At 36.6% G+C, this 23172-nt stretch overlaps 1 protein-coding gene across 1 annotated transcript in view; it reads left to right on the top strand.

Annotated features, from left to right (window-relative positions):
• The window catches only part of LOC131671547 (serine/threonine-protein kinase Pak), a 492626-nt gene extending 470976 nt beyond the window's left edge, over positions 1 to 21650 (top strand). Inside the window, exons 8-9 of the mRNA XM_058948051.1 lie at positions 20142 to 20360; positions 20445 to 21650. Of these exons, the coding sequence (XP_058804034.1) occupies positions 20142 to 20360; positions 20445 to 20552 (327 nt within the window). The 3' untranslated portion in view covers positions 20553 to 21650. The remainder of the gene's footprint in view (positions 1 to 20141; positions 20361 to 20444) is intronic.
• The last annotated feature ends 1522 nt before the right edge of the window (positions 21651 to 23172 follow it).

The following is a 23172-nucleotide window of genomic DNA, read 5'->3' as shown; positions in this document are numbered from 1 at the left end:
GACATCCGAATGGGCGTTGACAAAAAGATGGTGACGCTCTTGCTGTTATTCGATTTCAGCAAGGCATTCGATACTATATCTCCTTCGAGACTTTTGCGCAAGCTCCGTGCTCTTGGTTTTTCTGGTTCTGCTCTCCAATGGCTGAGGTCCTACCTTGGTGGTCGCTCGCAAAGGGTTACTGCTGGGGGTGGGGGCTCGGAGTGGCGGGAGACGAATCTGGGGGTTCCACAGGGCTCGGTGCTGGCACCGCTCTTGTTTTGTCTGTATGTCGGCGATCTGAAAGATGTGCTCCGTGGACATGAGGTTTCATACCTCTTCTATGCGGATGACTTGCAGATTTATCTGCATATACATAAAAATGAATTGACGAAGGGCATCCGAATGCTGACGGAGGCTGCGAGATTGGTGGCGAACTGGGCCCGGGATTCGGATCTGCGCCTGAACGCGGGCAAGACCAAAGCTATCATATTTGGAACTAACAAACATGTCAATGACATATACGCGGAGGTCTTGCCTGGTGTTGAGGTGCAAGAGGGAGCATTTGTTCCCTTTAGTGATGAAGTGACCAGTCTCGGGATCGTTCTCGATAGCAAGCTGTCGTGGAGATCGCACATTGACCGGGTCGCGGCGAAAGTTTGGAGAGCTCTGTACGGTCTGCGTTTTGTTAGGCCGTGTACTACGGAGCTGCTCCGGCGCAGACTGGTGGAGTCGATGGTCCAGCCTCACCTGGACTACTGCACCGTGGTGTGTTTGGGGGCCTCGGCGGAGCAGAGGGAGTGGCTACAGAGACTGAGCAACGCGTGCGTAAGATACATCTATGGTATCCCGCGCGTTGTCTCGGTCTCTCCATATAGGTCGCGGTTGGGTTGGCTTCGCGTGGACGTGCGCAGGGAATATTTTATGTCCCTGCTAATGTACAGGTGCTTGACCATGCGTGAGCCTGGCTACCTGGCTGAGCTCTTCATAGGGCACAAGTCAAGGTATCCGGGTAGGGCGGGGCAGGCTGAGCTTAGAGTTGCTAAGGTTAGAACGGAGACGGCTCGCAGGTCTTTCCAGGTAATGGGTGCCCATCTCTGGAACACTCTTCCATCTGACCTGCGGCATGCGCCGTCGCTTAGCAGCTTTAAGAGGGGGGCGCGATACTTTGCGTCATTGAATGCGTAGGGTGGTACCACTGGAGTATATTTATTTCTATTGTTTACTGTATAATTGTTTATACAGTTATTTATTTACGTGTTTGTAGTGTATTATATTTATTTATTTATTTGTTGTGCTGTTTTGTGTCTGTATGACGAAAACTAGTCTAAACTTTTGACTGCATTACTAGTTTTAAGATAAGCAAGCTAGACTGTAGTGATAAGAATTATTGTTTCCTCTGGAATATCGAACTGTGAACTAGTCAAATCCTAGTCTATTTATTTTAACGTAATGACTACAACCATTATCTTACTTATTGACTGAGGAACTACAATTGTAATCGAACTGTGATGAAATGTGATGCCTGTACGGTATAATGTAAATTGACTGAAAGCTGTGACAATTACTGTATATATGTCATATATTATTGTATTTTATGTTTTGCCATCACGGCGAATAAATTCTTATCTATCTATCTATCTATCTATCTCTCACTTTTCTCGCTCTCACTCGCACACACGGTGACACCTCGCCAATCGTCGCGCTCCTCTCTCCAGATCCTGCAACGACACAAGTATGTAGTCGCTATATAGCGTATACTTGGTCGCTGCGTTCATGCGAGGAGAGTGCCGCACACAGGGCCAGCGAACATCGCTATAGTCCTGTCACAGTGTATCCACAGGTCAAACTCCCATCGTGCGAGGCGGTCGGTCGAGGTTTTTAAGGCTCATAAGTCACTTCAGACTGTGATGGTCCATCACTATGGTGAATTCGTTCTACATACTGACGAAATTTGCGAATGCTCGAAATTCTCATGAGAGCCTCCCTTTCGACCGTTGGCGAAAGCATTCGGCTGAAGTCTTAACACGACTCGTGTATTCGATGACGCACAACTGTTCATCCACGCGCTGTAATAGTACTGCTCCTAAGCTTGTCGCGCTAGCGTCCGTCTCGAGTATATACTCGACTTAGGGATCCGGAAGATAGCGACAAGGTGCTGACGTCACTAGCTCTTTAATCTTCTCAAAGGCGAACTCTTGCGGTTGGTTTCAAACATACTCTAGCTGTTTCTTGGTCATCTTCATGAAGGGCTCGGCGACCAAGGCCAAGTTCGAGAGAAAGTATCAGTACCATGATGCCATACTGAGAAATGTTCGGAGCGCTCTTAGGCTCTTCGGTCGAGGAAATTCTGTCATGGCGCGAATCTGCTCGGGGTCGGGTCTCAGCCCCTCGTGGTCTACGGTAAATCCTAGATACTGGATTTCGGGCTGACAGAATTCGTATTTGAAACTCGATGAGACCACGATGCTTTCATCAATATAAGCAAAAACGAACGGGCTAAGTTCGGCCCCAATCACGCTGTCGATAAGGTACTGGAAAGTCACCAGCATATGCTAATCTGAAGAACATGCGTACGAACTAGAAATTAGCACTTGGCGTCGCGCAGACTTTGAAAGATATCTTGCATATAAGGAAGGGAATAAACATTCGGCTCGGTGGCTCTATTTAACGCACTGCAACTTAAAATCAATGCACAAGCGATAAAAGCCGTCTTTCTAAGGGGGCTGGATCAACCATTTTTCGCCGGTTCGATTATGCCGTCCTCAAGCATTCGTTTGACAATGGCGATCTACTGCTCGACCTTGTACGATACGGGATTGAAACGCTGTTGGATGGAGCGTATCGATCCGACGTCAATTTCGTGCTCGATAATGCGAGCACAACCTAGTCCCCCTCCCATTTCGCTGACCTGGCGGTCGATCATGGCGTCTAGCTCTTCTCGCTTTGTAGGGCTCTACGATACCGACCATATCCAGTGACTGCCTAGCGTCGAGGCTTGCCATTTGTAGGTGGACCAGCTGTTGCAACTTCTTGAAAAATAACACGTCGTCGTCCGAATCCAATCGTTGCGAAACTACTTCACGAAATTCACGTCGATGATACACTCGTCAAGCAACGCCGGCACGATCGTTACTCGTACTGGTAGCATTAGTTTTCCTGCTGACACAGGCAACACTATATGTCCATGAAGGGCCAGGGTCCACCCATCGGGCAGCCCTACCTATCCGGACTTGATCACGTTGACCGTCTTTCACATTTCGGCCGCTAATTACAGGGCGCTCTGCCCCATTATCGTGGCCAAGGAATCAGATCGTACAGCGCGACGGTAAGGAGTTCGCCTATCTTCACTGGTTTCCACCAGCGAGTCTCGTGCTAGGGCGAATACTGCTGCACTTGCTCTAACGACGCCGATTGGCTCGACGACTCTTTCTTACCGCGCTCACTCTTCGCCTCGTGCGTTGCAGTGGTCCTTTCGGCGAGGGCGGCTGCCTCTTAGGAATATGTGGAAGCAGCAGGGGAACCGCCTAACTGCTTCGATTCGCGTTTCCTTGGTTATATTTAGGGCAGAATTGGTGTGAAAATCCCAGCAAACCGTAGTCGTTGCAAGCGCGAAGTTTTGATGTCGCGGAACTGAATTCGACTTGGCTCTGGTCTTCGAGATCTTAAAACGACGAGCCAGCGTTTGAAAAGCCGCTCGGGCCTTTTCACTATGTTCTCGACAAACTAAGAATCGTTTGAGGGGTTCCGTAGCGATATAGCTGCCGCCTCCGGCTAGAGCTGTTTTCCGCTTATTAGCTCCAGTTGGTTGACTAAAGCCTTGAGCCTTTGTAACTTTTCATCTTCTTCCATAGGCACTGCCTCAAAGGTGCGCACCTTCGGCTGTCCGCTTTTGGCTTCATTCTTGGGTGGTTGATATGCCAGCTTCGGGAATAAGGTTGTGTGGGGATCCGGCGTGCGATGGTCCATCCGACGCAAGCTTAGCGTGCTTTATGCGAGTACTGCTAACCGCTGGAGCTCCTTGATACTCTTGATTTCGGAGCGGCGAACTTGCGTCTGGATGTCAACCAACAGGTTACCATGCATCACATCGAGCTGCTATTTGATAGGCATAGGAGGCTTTACGCGCTTTGTCATCCCCATGAGGCTCGTAATATAGGCGGTAACATTTTCGTCGGGTCATTAAATGCGCGCGTATATTTCGTGTGCTAGTCGCTGTTGCTGAAAGACGCTGATGCCGTACCACTCTCGTGCCTCCGCGACGAAATCTTGATAATTTTTTCCGTTCTCTTGGACGGCCTCATATCAGGTGAGGGCAGAGCCGCTAAGCAAGTCTGCAATACCTTTGAGCATTTCTTCCTCAATCATCCTCGCTCCCCTTTCGCCTGCGAACTTGAGCTTCCAACCTCTGATGTTCATTCAATATCCTTGGCTGCGGAGTTGAAGCTCTGAGAGCCTTGCCAGCTTGATTGGTTGGTAACATTACTACCCGAGAGGTAGTATTCATTAATTCAAAATAATTCATTAAATTTTATAATATTAAATTATTCACTGACTCGACCTTATTGACCTCGATCTAGATCGAATAAGGGCAAACAAACCACGGATTTAGATTCAGTGGCACAAAAACCATACAAGTTTCGTTATTTATCCAGTTACAATTAGATAACCAGTTAAAATGTAGCTATTAACAAGATTTTTTTGATTTGACATTCAAATGACTTTCAAAATGAAGGTTGATCTTGAGTGCAATACTACTCGTATATTTCTATGTGAAATTTGACGCTGAATCAATTTCTGGCCTTAAAAAATATAGCATTCAGATTGGACAAGATATTTTTAAATTTCAAAAAAATTTTAGGAGCATCTCAACTGTCAGTTGCCCTATTGAGTCCGCCATTTTTAATTTTTGCAAAATACCATGTGGTACTGTAAACCAGAGTAGAAAGGAAAATTTTAAGCTCCTGCGTGGATTGTTTAGACATCACCAATTTTAGAAAGGGTGGGGCGTCCAGTTGATAAAGAATTACTTATTTATATATATAATATATTCTTAGTCTTCTATGTGAGTATGGATTTATTCTTTATAAAGATGACAAGCATTATAATTTGTTTGGAGGTAAACACGTAGTGGTAAATATCGAAACCTTCGTATTGTTTTTCATTTAACTTAAAAATATATACTCTCAACAAAAAAATTACCCTCGAGTGTAAAATGTCAGGACAGATATTTGTACAAAAATTTTGTAAGAATTCAGTGATTCAAGAAGTAAAAACCACCTCTAAAGTTAACTCTTAAAAACGGTTTTTTTCTATTTTTCTCGGAAACTATTTTGAAACAAAGTAAATATTATTTGTTATTTAAAAACAACTATTCACCAATAAGGGTTACATTCCCTTGTTTTATAAGTTTTGGGGTTGAATTTAAGAGGTGGTTTGCACCCTTTAAATCGCCGAATTAACACAAACAAAAAGATATGGGTCAACTATTTTTCGATGTAGTTCAACATATAAAAAAATGAAGAAAAGCGGTGTAGTGCACCCAGAGTAGTATTTTTATGAGTCTATGTTAATTTTTGCTTATTAAATTTGCAAATTGTTGCCTTGATTTTTCAGCTCTTTCATGGAATACTTGACATCAGGATACAATGCTTTATCATTTATATGATTTTTTACAACTGAACCAAACAATCTAATACCTGCATGTTCTGTAATAATAACGTCTCCTACTTATCTTGACTGAATAATACGTCAGAATTTATGTAGTGACGCTAGATTAGCGCATTTAATATTTCTGTCTCAAAACCTATATTTTTTGATACCACAGACCTACAAAATTAGGTTGTCTTTCCGATCCAGAAACCAGAATATATATTTCCGAAGTTTTTTGGTGAGCTGATTTCAAATTCGAAATCCAAATCTGTCAATTGGCTCTAGTTTCCGAGATACCCCAACCTAAATGTACAAAACAGTGTTTATCTATTTTTGAGATTATGTAACAGTCAATTTTATTATTTATTTAAAAAACTAACAGTTTTGTCAAGTAGCAGTTTTGACCTTTCAAATAGCGTTAACTTTGTTGAAATATCTTTTTTTTTTTACTGATATCACATTTTGGAATTTTGGAAAAACGAGTATGTATTAAGAACGAGTGATGACGGGACAGATATATATATATATATATATATATATATATATATATAATATTCAGACATGATTCAAATCTTAGAAAAAGTTATAAAAATTATAGTATATAAACACGAAACCAAAAAACCCTCAAAATTCAAATCTATAAATTTCAAATTTTTAAAACTCAAACCCACAAATCCTAAACTAAAATTTAATGGAGCTTCAAGTTTAGATAGCAACGTCGCAATTCTTGATTTGTGACATGTAAAGTTTTGAGCTTAGTATCAGCGTAAAACTGTCTCGAACTGTTACATCCCGAGGGACAAAAAATTTTAATGTAATCATAAAAGAAATAAAATTATTTTCCCTTCTCTTTTAAAGTTATTTTTCCATTACTAAGTCTGAAAAAGAAATTACAGAAAAATTTAACAGAAGGAAACCGTCAATGTAAGTGTCTGAACGCTGACTCTGTGTAAAGGCTTTTTACAAAAGTTTTTCCATAGTGATAAACAGCAAAAATAGACGGATTTAATGTTCGATACGAAAAGCAAAATTCAGACGCCAGCGTGAGGTAGACATAAATCGATTTAGTTATTAGTAAGCGTCGGTAAGAATGGATTTTACTTCCTCTACGCGTCAAAAAATAAAAACTCTGTAACTTGCGATGCTCTGAGGTAAGCATATAAAGGTTCCGGGGCCACAAATTGGAAAGATTGGAATAAAGATTCAACTACTGTCTTTCCTATCCATACCTATCATATCTATAGTGCATCCCTATCTTCTTTCATTCTCTTTTATCAAAAGCCACCATACTCTCTACTATCTGCACCACCTCCGCAACTCTCCCACTTCGAAGTGCACTAAATGTCACACTCTCCTTCAAATTTTTCTTTCCCTATCTCTTATTTTTTTAAATCATAGCTGATGTAGAAAAATTAACTCTCGTCGAGGAGGATTATAAATAAAAGGGGATTCTTATTCACTTGCGTTAAAATTCAGTTGTATTTTTTTTCTTTCTTTTCTGTATAAAACAAAAAATAAATTGTGCAGCTTTTGTTGATATATAAACGCTTTGATTCATTTAAATGTCATTAATTGATTTTCCGCCTACTCCTTGACGAACTTGCGCTGTGTGATTGGCTGTGAATGGCACACTCGTGCAAGAACTGTTGTACTACGGGTGTTTATACACAGTGACAGAGAAACCGTAACGTTTACAGTAAGAAGGCTGAGACGTAGTTGCCCAGTTGGACAGCGACAGGGCCTGTAAAACGGGAACAATAAAACCAAATTCAAGAAGCTCTCCAAGTATATCGTAGATAATGAGAGCTAACGACTACTGCTTGAGGTTAAATTTTATATTCTTTTCACTATCTTGTTACCTAATCAATTTTTTTGGTATCTATTTATGCTTATCGTCACTAGGCTAGATAAGGCATATAATTAAACCGGCAGGCGAAATAAAAATAGTAATTGGTTCCAGAGACTAGACATATTCATAGACATTTTCCATATATTTTTTTAAATAGATTCCAGGTTTTTTTTAATAAAAAGTCGGTGAAAATTATGTATATCCACCATGAAAAGATAGATTAAGAACAATAAATTTTTTCCGGTTGAATCATACATGATTTTTGCATATTTTGATGCCCTGTAACTGAATTCGTGCTCCAAATTGAGTTACACTACGTGATTTTTTTAAATAGCAGAAAATTACCCCAAAAATTGAAAATAACCATAAAATTCAATGTAACCATAACTGGAAGGAAGTTGACTAAGCTTACAATGTCTTATAGATACGTATTTTTTGTATGCATAATACTCATATTATAACGTCAACAAAATAAGAAGCCTTAAAATTGAACATACCTGATTAACCACGATCGTAATTGAGTTGAACTTCAATCAAAACACAAGCTACCATTCTTTGAAACCTTATTTACTTGTAGTACCTCTTATATTATTAAAAGTACTTTCCATCTTTATTTTATACCGTATTTTCTTATCTTCAAACGATCTGTGTAAAGGATTTTGTTTTCGTTAATTGCTTTGTAGATTTGTTTCCCTTTTAAGCATTCAACAAAAGTCTGTCATCATATTAATATCCCACTCCACTTGGTAAGCGTATTCCATTTGTTTGATGTCTTGATGAAATCTTTCTCCTTTTTCTTTTCTCTCGTCCCCAAGATTTTTCGGACAATAGTCAAGATGAGAGTGAATGAAATGAAGTTTCATACTCATAAAATAGTCGAAGTTTTTATAATTAAGTAACATTTCGTCTACGATGTTCTTGTAATCGTCATGGTTTTGGTTATTGGGTTATTAATAGGAGGACCATCCAAAATGCCTTCTTTCAATTTAGCATCGCTCACTGGTAGGAACTTTTGTTAAATATGTAATTATCCAACTGTTATTATCTTTGTCTAGAGCTTTGACATACTGTTTCATAAGACCTAACTTTATATACAGGGTGTCCCATTTTAATTTACCACCCCCTAAAACAAGTTAATAATTTGCTCTGAGAAAAAAATGTTTCAAATAAAATTTGTTAGGTTCGAAGGGGGGCATCTTTTGGCTATTTCAGCTACGACCTTGAACATGACCTTCAAGGTCATTTGAAAGTCAAGACCAAATTTTCATATGAAATGTGCATATTTTATGGCGGATTCGGATTCTACTAAAAAAGAAAAACACTTTTTGTATGAATCATTTTTTGAAAAAATCCCAAATTTTTGTTGTAAACGGCTTTAAAAAAGTAGAAAAAGTCAGTAGATATCTCTACCTTAAACTAAGGTTAGAATTTTTCCCACAGTTAAGAATGATTTTGATGAATGTTACTAGATTCAATGAGGGACATACTGTAGTGACCTTCACCACGAACTTGCTTAAGAGCCATCAATGTCATTTGAAGGTCATCAAGATTTTTTGAATGTCAAATGTTTATTTACAGGTAACCATTACATTTTATCCGAGGAATTAGAATATTAGAATTAGAATATTTTTCTCGTAAATGCTTTATTTCTCGCTAAAAGACATTTTTTTGCTTCGTTATCGTTCTATTGGTAAGGCTTGTAAATTCTTACAGCTCCTCAAAGCTTCTCATCATTAGGTTTTCATTGACTTTCTGAATTTCAGATTAAATAAAAATTAAATTATTAATTTAAGATTAAAGATTCCCTAAAAAATCTACCTACAACAGATAATGGCTGACTACACGCCAGTAGAGATAGTCAACATGATCAAGATTCTGGGAGAATGTCACGACAATTACAAGGCTGCAGCGAGGCTGTACGCTGAAAGGTATCCGGACGCTCGTCATCCTACTAGGAGGAATATTAAACTTCTAACGATAAAAGCTCAAGGAGGTAACTTAAGAAGGAAGAGGCGACGGACGGGCCCAAGAGAGCATATTGCGCTTGGGGTTCGTGCTGTAATTGTCGAGGATCCTCATATTTCGACGCGACAAATTCAGCGAATGCATGGAGTACCCAGATCAACAGTTTCCCGTGTATTGCGTCATTTTAGATTTCATTCATAGCACTTGCACCTTACACATGCCATTGAGCCTGGTGATCCTGCCAGGCGACTTAGATTCTGTCAATGGGCGGAAACACGAATGCGCATAGATCCATTTTTCTTTGATCGGACTCTCTTTACAGACGAGGCAAAGTTTGACAATATGGGAGGAGTTAATCTTCATAACGCGCATTATTATGCAGAAGAAAATCAACATTGGCAGACAAATCACCGTACACAAATACGGTGGTCAATTAATGTTTGGGCGGGCATAGTTGGGGAATACGTTGTGGGTCCAATTTTTTATGACCGTAATTTAAACGGCGAGTTTTATTTAGATATTCTCGAGAACCAAATTCCACCTCTTCTAGAAAACATTCCGCTAGAAATAAGGCGAGACATGTGGTTCCAGCAAGATGGTGCTCCCGCTCATCGTCGACTACTTGTCAGGAGATTTCTGAACGCGACATACCCAAATAGTTGGATTAGAATTGGTAGTCCAATCTGTGAATTCCCTGCGCGATCGCCAGATTTGACCCCATTGGACTTCTTTTTGTGGGGGGCCGTGAAGCAGAGAGTTTACGCGGAAGCCCCGACGACGGCACAAAATATGATGGAGAGAATTGTTGCAGCATTCCAGGCGTTAACCCCACAAACATTAATAGATGTCCAAAGAAGTTTTCGACAGAGAATACAAATGTGCATTCAAAAAAATGGGCAATTGATAGAACACTTGAGACATTGAAATTTCCGTGACTAGCTGAACGAAGGGGTCTTGCCTTAAGTGGTTGGACGTGAAGATCTTGCCTTAAGTGATCCAAAGGATACCTCTGTCTTTGTATGAAGCTAGTAACATTCATCTAAAACATCTTATTTCTAGAACAAATTCTCTTTTCAGTTAAAGGGAGAGCTACCTACCTATTGATGATCAAAAAATGATTCAGACAAAAAGTGTTTCTCTTTTTTAGTAGAATCCAAATCCGCCATAAAATATGCACATTTCATATGAAAATTTGGTCTTGACTTTCAAATGACCTTGAAGGTCATGTTCAAGGTCGCAGCTGAAATAGCCAAAAGATGCCCCCCTTCGAACCCAACAAATTTTATTTGAAACATTTTTTTCTCAGAGCAAATTATTAACCTGTTTTAGGGGGTGGTAAATTAAAATGGGACACCCTGTATAGTGGAAGTAGAATCTTGAAGGATTCTTTTTCCATTTTTCAAAAATCAACGGACACTTGCTTTCACACGCTCTCAAAAATAAACTACAAATCCGATCCGGCTGAAATCTTGACAGTAACCATCGGGAAGGTTGTACTACGTGATAGAATATTTCTTTTGCGAGAGTGGCGCCATCGGGCGGTGAGGCTAAGTACTTATCGGACCACCCTCGTATATCATCTGCATATCCTAATGTCCATATTTTCTTCCTTCCTATCACTACCGCACCTTCTTGCACCTGTTTAATCTTGACTTCCAGGTCGGCGAACGCAAGATTAAATAGCGTGGTGCTCAAAGGGCACCCTTGTCTTACGCCTTTGTAAGTCTCGAACTCTCCAATTATTTCTTCTCCAACTTTTACCTCACTCCCTGTTTTCTTATATATTTCTTCTATTCTTTTCCTAATTTTTCTATTTATCCCTTTCTCTTTCATTGTTTCCCATATTTTCTTCCTCTTTATCTTGTCAAAAGCGGACTTCATGTCGGCCGAGAATTCAAACAGTTTTCCTCCTTTTTCCCTTATTTCCTTCCCTATTATTGTTTTTAAGATATATATTGCGTCCATTGTTCCTCTTTTCTTCCTGAATCCCATCTGCATATCGCTTTGCGTTTCTTTAGCTTCTAGTTCTCTTTCCAGCTTTTTCTTCAGTATTTCCGTATATATTTTATATCTCGTGTCCATCAGCGTTATTCCTCTATAGTTTTCTACTTCTTCTTTCTTCCCTTTCTTATATATTCGTACTATTATTCCCTCCGTCCATTCTTCTGGATATCCTTCACCACTAATTGGATTATATTGTACAATACGATCGTGTAATATTAAGCAGTAGGCTGCAGTATCTTCAGGAAAATTAGTCCGAGTTTCAAATTCTAGGCGAACATCGACTGGCGCTCTTTTTAATGTTTCATTTTATTTGGAGCAGTCTATAACTATTAGCGGCACTTTATTAATGAAATCTTTATTATTGAGTAACGACTCGTTTTCTTTACCATAAGAAGCGTTTTGAAAATTAGTATACATATCGTAGAGAACAGCATACTGATTTTGATTGATATTCAAATTGAGATTTTCATACGGATAGAATTGTGAATTGAGGAATAGCTTCACATTACTAATATTACAATGATCAAAATTACTAGAATTAACACTCGCTGACCTTTTACGTTTAGTTTGAAAAACTAAAATAACAAAGCGAGGCTTTTCCAATTGATTGGAAGTCTTAACACTCCAAACATGCTTTGATGTACGTGGTAATTTTGGATACTCATACATTTCCCAAGTACGATAACTCATTGTAATTGCACGATCTCGTCCAATCTGACTAAATAATTTGATTTTTTCTTTGTCTGCAACCATCACATATGGCATCAACCATTCAGCCTTAGTTAAAGTAGTTTTTTATTTTTCTGAAGCATCAGGATTCCTTACTGGAATACTTAAAATAACATTCAAATCATCTCTTGATCTTGTGAGAATAAGTTCATGCTTGATATTGACTACAATTTTCCGATAATCTTCAGCAAAACCCATTAACATACTGAGAGGGATAGTCACATCAAAAAAACCTAGAGCATTACATATTAAAACTTCATTTTTATCACCATTCCATCCGGCATTTTCAGCGATAGAGCTCTGACATGGATTGAGTGAAAGCTAATTTTTCATGAGGGTCGTTAAGCCTACATTTTTCACTTTATAAATTTCAATTGCATTTATTTCATATCGTATTTCCTCGAACAAATGACAGAGGGTGTTGTTGATTAATAAAGTGTTCTCCACTGGCGTAGTACCGTCCGGCTTGCTCATACCACAAATATGTATCATCCTGCGTGATGGAAGCAGAGATAAATCTTGATGTTGAATTGCTATATGGATTTCTTCGCCATTATTGAAATATGATAATGGATAAGGCTGATGCGCATGAACTTCATAATGAGCTATAGACTCATCGAAAGCAACACCTGAATGAATGTCTAGAATTCCCTCCATATTGTTTTTGTTGTTGTTTTATACAACACACTAATATGCACAATATTTTCTTCCACGATTTTCGACGACTTTTAGTATCAAGCTTTTCAGGAATTGAATGTTCTGAGGTGTGAGCGGTCTGATAGCTCGCTGTTGACTGGCTGCTGTTTGACATTTTCGTCTTTTAATATAGCCTCGGCCGCTCTTTATATTGTAAATGATGCCCATCACTAAGATATGGTCTTTATATGTACTCGCACTGTAATGACTTCTCCTCGAAAGTTAACTAGGTTTCCGTTTTGATCAACTATACGAATTTGAAAATGATCAATGCTTCTCACAGCGACTGAAACGTAAATGACGTGAGAGGGAACTTCTATAATCTTATGGAGCGAATATATAAGGAGAAGAAAATTACGTTCGATAAAGTTTTCAAGTCAAAAACAACAGCTGACACTCTCTATAAATCTCGATATTTCAATAGTACTGTTAATGACTTAATTTTACATTACATGCGCTTGATTTTATATTTGAATCTGCTATGTCTATTGCTGTTGCTGCTGATAATGGTGATGATAATGCTGATGAAGACGAATTTAGTAAGACTAGTGAATCATCACTTGATAGAGCTGCAAGAAATTTAGACAATGTTAGTTCAAATGTAACTACAAAACAACAAAAACAGATATTGGATGACTCGATTGTAGGAAACTATATTCGATTATTGCATGAACTGCAACAGAAAAGTAATTTAGACAAGACATTTGGCGTTCGCTTGCGAAAATACATATGTTATAGGCAATTCTCCAATTTCTTTCCGAAACAATAATGTGACTGTAAATGATAAAGCATTCAGCAAGACGTCTGGGTTAATGGAACTTCTTTTTCGTAAAGAACCTAATTCTAAATTAATCAGTTCATCGGATTTTGAAAATTATATAAAAATTCTTAAAATCACTTAAGCTCATCGTAAGAGACATGAAACAAATGGAGAATATCGCAATAAGCATGTAAATAAATTCAAAAGTATATTGGTCCAAATTTATCTTTAAGTGGTAGTGCTAAGAAGCGAAAATTGACTATTGATGGAAGAGGTCTTTTTCCTATCTATAAAATAGCAAGAAAAGGAACATTATTTGATTATGTATATTGGGATGATCGAAACGAGCTCGTTGATCGATTGTGATTGCTTATCGACGAACAAACCGCTGGTAATCCTAGTCATATTAATGAAATTTATTCAATTATTGAAGAATTACGTGAAGCTAGCTATATATATTAAAAGAATTCTAAATATTCCTCAGTAATAAAATGAGTGTTAATGTGTTTGGACGTATATTGAATAAAAAGGAGGGTAATCGAGGTCCTCCTGGTGTAGGGTATAAAATTACTAAAGACGGACAATACGACGTGGATAACAAAAGAATTTCTAATATAGCTGATCCTCAGGAGAGTAACGATGCTGTAAACTTACGAACGTTGCAAAAAACTAGTGAAGCTAACGTCAATACGCTTACGACTACAATAAATAATCTTAAAAAATCTTTAAATATAATAAAAATACAGTTACGATCGTATGGAGAAGCGATTCAATATTTACAAACAAATAATAATTATAATAATAAGGAGAAAGAAATAAAGATTACGCCGTCTGACTTTTAATTCAATTATAACAAATAGATTGAAAAAATGAAACATCAAAGAGTGGTGGATGAGTTACACAAACCAGCACGTCGAAACTATCCTCGTCGAAAAGTCGATATACGTGGAATAGATGAGACGTGATAAGCTGATCTTGTTGAGATGCAAAGCTATTCTAGAGAGAATAAATGTTATCGCTATCTATTAACTATTATAGATACGTTCTCTAAATATGCTTGGGGAGTTCCAGTAAAACAGAAAACTGCTACAGATGTCACTAACGCAATGGAGTCTGTATTAAAAAAGAGATGCATTCCTAAAAATCTCTAATTGGATAGAGGCAAAGAGTTCTACAATACAAATTTTCAAAGTCTAATGAAAAAATATAAAATAAACCTTTATTCTACTTAAAGCAATCTTAAAACATCAATTTGTGAACGTTTCAATCGAACAATAAAAAATATTATGTGGAACAAATTCAGTTTAATAGGAAATTATAAGTGGATTGACTTTCTCCCCAGTTTAATAGAATCTTATAATAATCGAAAACATCGCACAATAAATATGAAGACTAAAGACGTGACTAAAATATAAATAATATAAAGCCTAAAGAAAATGAAATGCAGGTCTTGATACGAGTCTCTTACGATCATCGTCTTTTCAAAAAACCGAAATTTCAGGTAGGAGATAAAGTGCGAGTGAGCAAGTCTAAACACGTTTTTGTAATAGGATATACGCCTAATTGGTCTACAGAAATTTTTACTGTTCATGGTATTTCGAGAACTAAACCTGTAACATATCACCTACTAGATTATCAAGAAAATCCCATTGTTGGTGATTTTTATGAGCAAGAACTACAGAAAGCTATGGATCCTGATATCTATCTTGTAGAAAAAATTCTCAGAAGACGGGGTAATGAAGTTTTCGTAAAATGGCTTGGCTTTGATAATACTCACAATTCTTGGATAAATAAGGAGACTATATTACAATCAATTACAAATATAAATTTATATGTATATAGCTTGTATATAAATAAATATTTGTTTTCATTTATAAATATTACATTGTTTTTTTTTTATTTTAAGGATAAGAGCCCCAACCTTCGCTCTTACCTGTGAGGTACTTCCATTTTTTATATTCGACACTAGTGAGTCCATTAAGACAAGTCGAAACCTGCTTTAATAGAAACACTAATGACTCATTTATCTCTCCTGAAAATAAATTTATATAATACAATCTTTATTGAGATATAATAAGATATACAAATGCATTTACTTAATATTAAATTGAAATGGATCATATCCATGATATTGAATAAATAATGCATATTTGTGTACTCTATCAGAAAGATAAATAAAAAGATCCAAATGATGAATTATCGCTCTTGACATTCGGTCCGGTAGAACAATTTCGAACTCACAATCGAGTTCAAGAATAATTCGAGATTCATCTTTTCTCATTAATGTTAGTAGATAATTCTCATCTTCATGCAATTCATAATGACTATTTTCAGGAAGTATATCGAAAAGCATCAATACAAAGTTTTTCAACATTTCAAAATTCATCTTGCTGTAAGTAAAGAGATCTAGAATGTTACGTATTCTTCTTCTAATACTACTTCTAATACTGCTCTCGCTGCTGTTGGTGCTGATGATGATGCTGCTGCTACTGCTTCTGCTACTACTACTCTATTTTTGAGACAGAATGAAGCTCCTCGAGGCTCACAGCTCTTTTAAAACCTCTCCCCACTACTTTGATTTTCTAGCCGCCACAACCACCTCCCTCTACTTTATATTAGATATCCATTTTATTTAATATATATATATAGTGTGATGATTTTCTAATATAGGACCAAGCATTTGATTCATCATCAATATACGTTTCTTGAGTAATACTCGTGATATAACTTTATTCAATTCAGCAATACGTCTTTGGAAACGTTCGTGATCTCCTGCTATCTGCTCCCAAATACCTTTTCTAGAGTCTTTTTCTTCGTATGGAAGATGATGTATTTTAACTTTCTTCGCAAACCATACATACTTAGAAGAGGAGTGAGATCTCCTGTTGTCTCTTATAGTTGGCATGGCTAAGCTTCTACTACTTCTTCTTCTTACCACCTCCACTGCTTCAAACAGAATTCCTATTTTAATATATATATATATTTAATAATTATATATTTACATTTTTTTATTTACATTGTTATTTACATTTATATATATTTAATAATTAAATAAATATTTAATCAGTGAACGAGAATCAAAAATTTTTACTAATATAGTCGAATGAATTTTTCAAAAAATTGTTACAACAAATATTTCAGAAAATATAGTTGTTAGAAGTTGTAGGGAAAAATGGACTACCCGTCCATAACAAAGATCTCCATAATCTCGTTGTTGGCTAATAGGTCATTTCCTATGTAAATTTTCGCTTAGAATGGAATCCGGAGTCACGTTAAGTTTTTTATATATCTTAACCTAAAAGTGCAAAAAGGCGGTTTTTGGTATATTTGAAGTTTTGTATCATCGTGGAAAAAATATTTTTCTTAAAATAAGAAAAACCATCTAAAAGATCTACTCTTACTCTTTAAAATTAATTTTTAAGATTTGAAATGCCTTTTTTTTATCAATGTATCGTTCATTGAAATCAAGAATTCTAGCATCGCAGATTACAGGGCTCGAGGGTAAAGGAAATTAGGGTATAAGGATCTGGAGTTATAGCGTCATAAGTTACAGAGCTAGAAGGTTGAGGAAATTAGGGTATTATGATCTAGGGTTTGAGCGTCATACAGGGCTAGAGAATTGAGGAAACTAGGATATAAATGTTTGGGATTATAGCCTTGCATATATGTGTGCATATTCGGGGAATGAGCTGTTTTGAAACTATTAACATAATTGATTTCAATTAACGATATCTCGAAGAAAAAAAAAAAATCTTAAATCTTGAATATGGATTTTAAAGAGAAAGAGCATACTTTTCAGATAATTTTCTCTATTTTTAGAAAAAAAAATTTTCTGCGATATTACGAAGCTTCAAATATACCAGATAACCGCTGTTTTTGCTCCTTTAGGTTAGGATATCTAAAAAATTTGACGTAATAGACAAATTATGACTCCGGATTCGAATTCTACGCAAAAAATTACTTCGGAAATGATCCTCTATTTGCCGACAACAATCACAACCTATTATTTTGCAGATCTATGGAATTAATAGCCGATACTGTAGATCCTAGATGAAATAAAAATTATATGTAAAATATATACGTATATCATGGTTTTTTAATAATTTGACACAAGGAAAACCGCTTTATCCGCGATTTTTCCTCCGCCCAGTACCTCACGGTGTCTGCGTGTACCATCTGACCGACTGCATGTGTACATGCAAGAGCATACCGCTCATGCTGATCTCATTTGAGGTGCTGATTTAGAGAGTCGGAAGAAAAGAGCGGTGTATTCTTGGCGAGCCATAATGTGCGTTGATAAAGATAGAAAGAGATAGATGAGCTTAACTTGGAAACGAGCGAGCGCATATGAGAGCTGCATTATGCTCTTATTCATAGGCGGCCGTAAGAAAACCAGCGTTAAATGCATACGAGTGTCTGGCCATGCGTTCGGTTTCTTTTTACATTAGTGAAACATCGGCCTATCAACAGCTATCTTTGAAATACCTTCCCTCAGTGCCGTGTGCCACTTCGCTATTTTAGTTTTCTTTGATGTTACGCTGGTTTGGTAAATCGGATCGCATTCGACTTATGCAGCGGCTTTGCCAACGCGTGACCACTAACGTTCCAGTAATCTACTTAGCAAAGACTTGATAGCATAAGTATTAGCAGCAGCAATGGCAATAGCAGTAGAAGCAACAATAATCGCAACATGAGCTATCTATCTCTCTCTCTCTCTTTTTTTCTCTTTCTCTAACTCAAGTTTCCGCGTCCCAATCGTGAACATTAGGGCCGCGATTGATGTAATTGCGGTCAAGACAGAAAGGGTGAACTGCTGTGTGAGCGTACATTCATACCGATCTGAGGCAGTTGAACTACCTTTGGGGTCACGCGGTATCATCGGTTTGATTCTTGTAATGGTCAGCAATAAATGGTTTTTGTTTTGGTTGTAATTGTCAGAGTGATTTTTCTCTCTCACACGTGGACGTCGTCACTTACTCAACCGGCATGTTACTTATTATTAGTAACCAGAGTAATTGTGTCTTTTTTCCCACAGAAAGAATTAGTAAACAGATTCATAGACTGAATTTCAAATTCATAAAACGATTCTCTCCTTAGAAATTTTAAAAAAAATTTGTATATGGTTTTAGGTATAACCTAGTGTTACGTGCCAGTTTTGATGTCTCTTCAAAACTGGCGCGTGTTAGACCGTTTTAGCTCCGAGTGGTCCTAGCTCGGGTGGACTAGGCCTTCAGTACGGTACCCCGACCGTGTCACCGAATGGATCGCGTCTTCACCGATAATATCCGGAGTTCGTCCTTGCGAGAGCCAGGCGGGAGTAATCAGGCGAAAAAGGGAGGGGGGGGCTTCGCCGATTGACTTAAATGAACTTACGCCGGTATGTTAGATAAGTTTATTTATATATATATATTAGTACGTCGAATAATACTTCTAATAATAATATCGCGCTACTATGCGGTTCGCGATTTATTAAAATAAATATTTTAGTTTACGCGGTCAGCGGTGTTTACACACTTGGTCCCGGTACGCAATCACGTGGATTCACCGAAAGGGGAACCTTGATTATGCTTAGTAATATTAGAGCGAAGAGAGAGAGAGAATAAAATTACGATAAGGAAGAGATTTCACCTTATCGAGGATAGAGCTCAAAAGTACTCACTCTGTCGTCTAGGTCCGAGATATTGTTAGGTTCGTTTTATAGGTAATTACTGGTTTCGAATTAATTCAATAAGCTGGTCCAATATATTTTCTTTATCCAATAATATTCCAATAATATTCCAATGATATTCCAATAGTATTCCAATAGTATTCCAATAGTATTCCAATGGTATTCCAATAGCAAATAAAAGGTCGTTAAAAATAACGATACTCGGCACTTCGATATAATTTTATTATAATATTCTCAAACTCTTGCAGGGAGCTCTTAGTCGAGCGCTGATTCCTGACTGACTAAGGATTGGTTTCGTTGTTTACGCCGGTTCGTTATATATCTTTTGTCCCTCGCTTTTCGTCTCTCTCTCGCACATATACTTTAAACGTTTACGCTTCTCGTATCGGATCGTCTTACCTAGCTAAGCACGCTGACCGAAGCATGCCGTCGCAGCATGCTGGCGCAGCGTGAATCAGCCTCTGCCGCACGTTCCCACCGAGTCGCGCACACGAATACTACTGATTATACTATGTCCGAACGGAAGTCTCGGGTCCGAAATATTATTTGACAAAAATTAAAAAAATAATACAATGAAGCGTCACGTAACACCTAGAAATCAGTAATTTCAAATAAATCAAACTTGTATGGATCTATGGTGAAAATAATTCATTTACTGACCTAATATTTCTATATGGACATTATTTAAGTTTCATTGATGTAATAATTTTCAATTGATGTTTAACGCTTGTCACTTTCACTTCTATATCTGAGATTTTTTTATTTTTGATATTTTGATATTTGATTTTTTTATACATTGATATAAATAAATTTTTCGTAATTAATCCCACGCAATATTGTAGGTCGATATATGGTCACTCGGAATAATGGCTATTGAAATGATAGAAGGGGAGCCGCCATATCTAAATGAAAATCCTTTACGAGCACTTTACCTAATAGCAACAAACGGAAAACCAGATATCAAAGAAAAACATAAATTATCGAATAACTTTCAAGATTTTTTAGATAAATGCTTGGAAGTAGAAGTCGAAAAACGATATGCAGCATCTGATTTATTAAAGGTAATATATTTATGTAACAGAGAAGTAGAATATGTTATTATTATTCAGATATAAATGATGATTAATTTATTGTATATTTTACAGCACCCTTTCTTAAAATTAGCAAGGCCATTAGCTTCGTTAACACCATTGATAATGGCAGCTAAAGAAGCTACAAGGGAAGCTGCAAAAGAAGCTACCAAAGGTCACTAATATTTCATCCTTTTCCAGAACTATTTCGACTAAAATGATCTCATGAGATCATTATATATCAGATTTTTCAAAACAAAAGATTGAAGTAATTTGTAACTACAATAGAAAAATTTCAGATACCTTCATATACTGCAATGGCATAATATATTTTAGGATTGAAATATTGACATGTACAAACAAATAAATTTTGTATTGAATTATTTTGAAATAATCATTCAAATCAAAGTAGTTTAAAGTAAGTCAAAGTAAGAGCTGAAGTTAATTTAAAAAATGTGAATGTTATTTATTAACGAAATTATTTAGTTTCTTACTTATATTGTACCATTCGTTAGAGCATATAGAAAACAAGAAATAATCATTATTTTTTGTTTGCTGATTGTCATTTACTAATATGAATTCTGCAATTGAAGCTGGTAAAAGAAGCTAATATCTTTAATATCGTCTAATACTTCTACTTTATAAGCTAAAATTTATAAGGGAAATTTTGTATTTCTAGACAAAACATGAATTTACTTCGTGCAAATTCATTTCGTTTTTCTCTATTTACTAGCAAACCGTCATGTCTACTAAATTTAGCTTTACATACATATATTTGTCTGAGAAGAGTAAAAACTTTTCGTGTATAATGACGATAATGCGCACCTTTACGGTGATGTTACTTATTTTCTTTGGACATAAGTTATTCGTTCTATTTAGACGGGAAGCTTGTAATTTAATTGAGTTTAATGCAGAAATATTCTATTATTTACAAAAGTCAGGAAACCAATGAAATGGAGTGCTATGTACTGCACTCTATAAATTTTTGCATTCTTGCATTTCTCATCGTTTTATAAAAATTTGCCAAAGTATTTTTCAATTATACTAATTTTACGTTAAGATACTGTTCTGCACATTATAGAATGTCCAATATCGATCAAGTGACCCAGTTGAAGTCGGAAAAGGTTAACGAGCTTTAACCGATGCGCGATATTTTTTCCGCTAATGTAATATACATAATGCTAGTTTATATACATAAATTTACTGATTTTTATATACTGTAGATATTTCTCTGTTTGAACTGTAAATGCCTTAGAGATGAAAAATGTATGTTTTATGACGATAAATGATGAAACTGTTGAATCAAATTCAAACATTTTATTTATTGCTGTTCATAATGAAATAAATTTTTACTTTATTAATTTATATTATAAAAGACATTGACTTAGGTATTACAGTATTTAAAAAACATAAGTAGATAGGCAATGTATGTTTCAGGACAGTATACAAGGATTTATATATGTTTCAGGATAAAGGGGCTGCTGGCGCGTGTTCGGCTAGCGTTTTCGTTATATTATTGCATGCTGCTCTATATGTGAACTAAGCGATATACTACAATTTTTAGGTTCTCGCGTCTCTATAGAGTATGAATGCTTTCTCCCTCTCTCTTTCTCACTCTCTCTTTCCCTCTCTGATATATTTGCAACGTCTATCGTTAGATCTTTCTGAACGCTACAGGATTAGTTTTGAAGAATTGAGAATCGAATAAATAAACATTCCTTTGGATACAAATATTTCTATTTTTTTATTTAGAATTCTTAGTCTAATGTATAATTATTTTTATTCTTTTACCTTTTATTGAGAAAATTTTATAACATTAAGCAAGCTATGATGTCATCGCTAATTGGGTTGTATTGTACAATTCGATTATAAGAATCAAATAGCAGACTGCAGTATTAACGGAAAAATCTTGTTTCAAATTTAATTTAAAAGAAACATCTTTAAACCAGAAGCACTAGTTTTCTCGCTCTTAGCGTTACCCAGATTGAACGACGTGGACATGGCGAGTTCTCAATCCTTCAGGGTGCTTGTTTTATATGAGTTCCCTTGCCGCTCACATGTGCTGTTAATGTGAGTGGGTGCGTGCGCACGTGCATGTGTCACTAATCGCTTCTTGCATTTTTTATGTATCCAAATTGGAAAGTGACGAGTATATCCAAGGAACTATACTACCGCTGTTACATGAGCACAATATCCTAATATCTGCACTACAACTTTACATGTGTAATAATAATGTAAGATTTGTTCTTCATATTCATCGTCTTGGATCATTTCTTCATCTTGTGGATATGATATCCAGAACTGCTGTTTGGTACTTCTCGAGAATCGTGAGAAGACCCTTACTCTAGTCATTCCTGGTTCTCTGAGTCGGTAATTAAATTGAAAACTTCTTCGTCTTCGTCATTTCTCGCAATCTTATTTTGAACATATGCTGGAGCTAACCCGAGTTGGTAAACTTCAACAGTAATATTTTCGAAGTAACTTATATCAAAGTGAGAGAAATTAGAAAATGTACATTCATCTAGATGTTCCTATCCGGAAATTCTTGATCGTAATGTATTGTTTACTTCAACTCTAGCTTGCATTATATTCAGTTCTAAGTATTAAACAAGCAAGTTTTCGGTATATTGCACATTAACATCATCCATATAAATCAATCTTTTGTACCTATTAATAAGTGTGGCAGAAGCCTTTAAATATTTTCTCAAGTTTTTTGCATGATTGATAGATATTACATTTTTAAAAAACATAAATGTACTTTTTAAGTGTCCATTTCATGATTCTACTATCCATCGCGTTTTAG

Source organism: Phymastichus coffea, unplaced genomic scaffold, assembly GCF_024137745.1.
Source record: "Phymastichus coffea isolate CEN01 unplaced genomic scaffold, Cenicafe_Pcof_1.1 PCOF00010, whole genome shotgun sequence".
NCBI classification, from domain to species: domain Eukaryota; kingdom Metazoa; phylum Arthropoda; class Insecta; order Hymenoptera; family Eulophidae; genus Phymastichus; species Phymastichus coffea.
The sequence above is the reverse complement of the archived record's forward strand: the minus strand, read 5'-3'. Positions and strand labels throughout refer to the sequence as shown.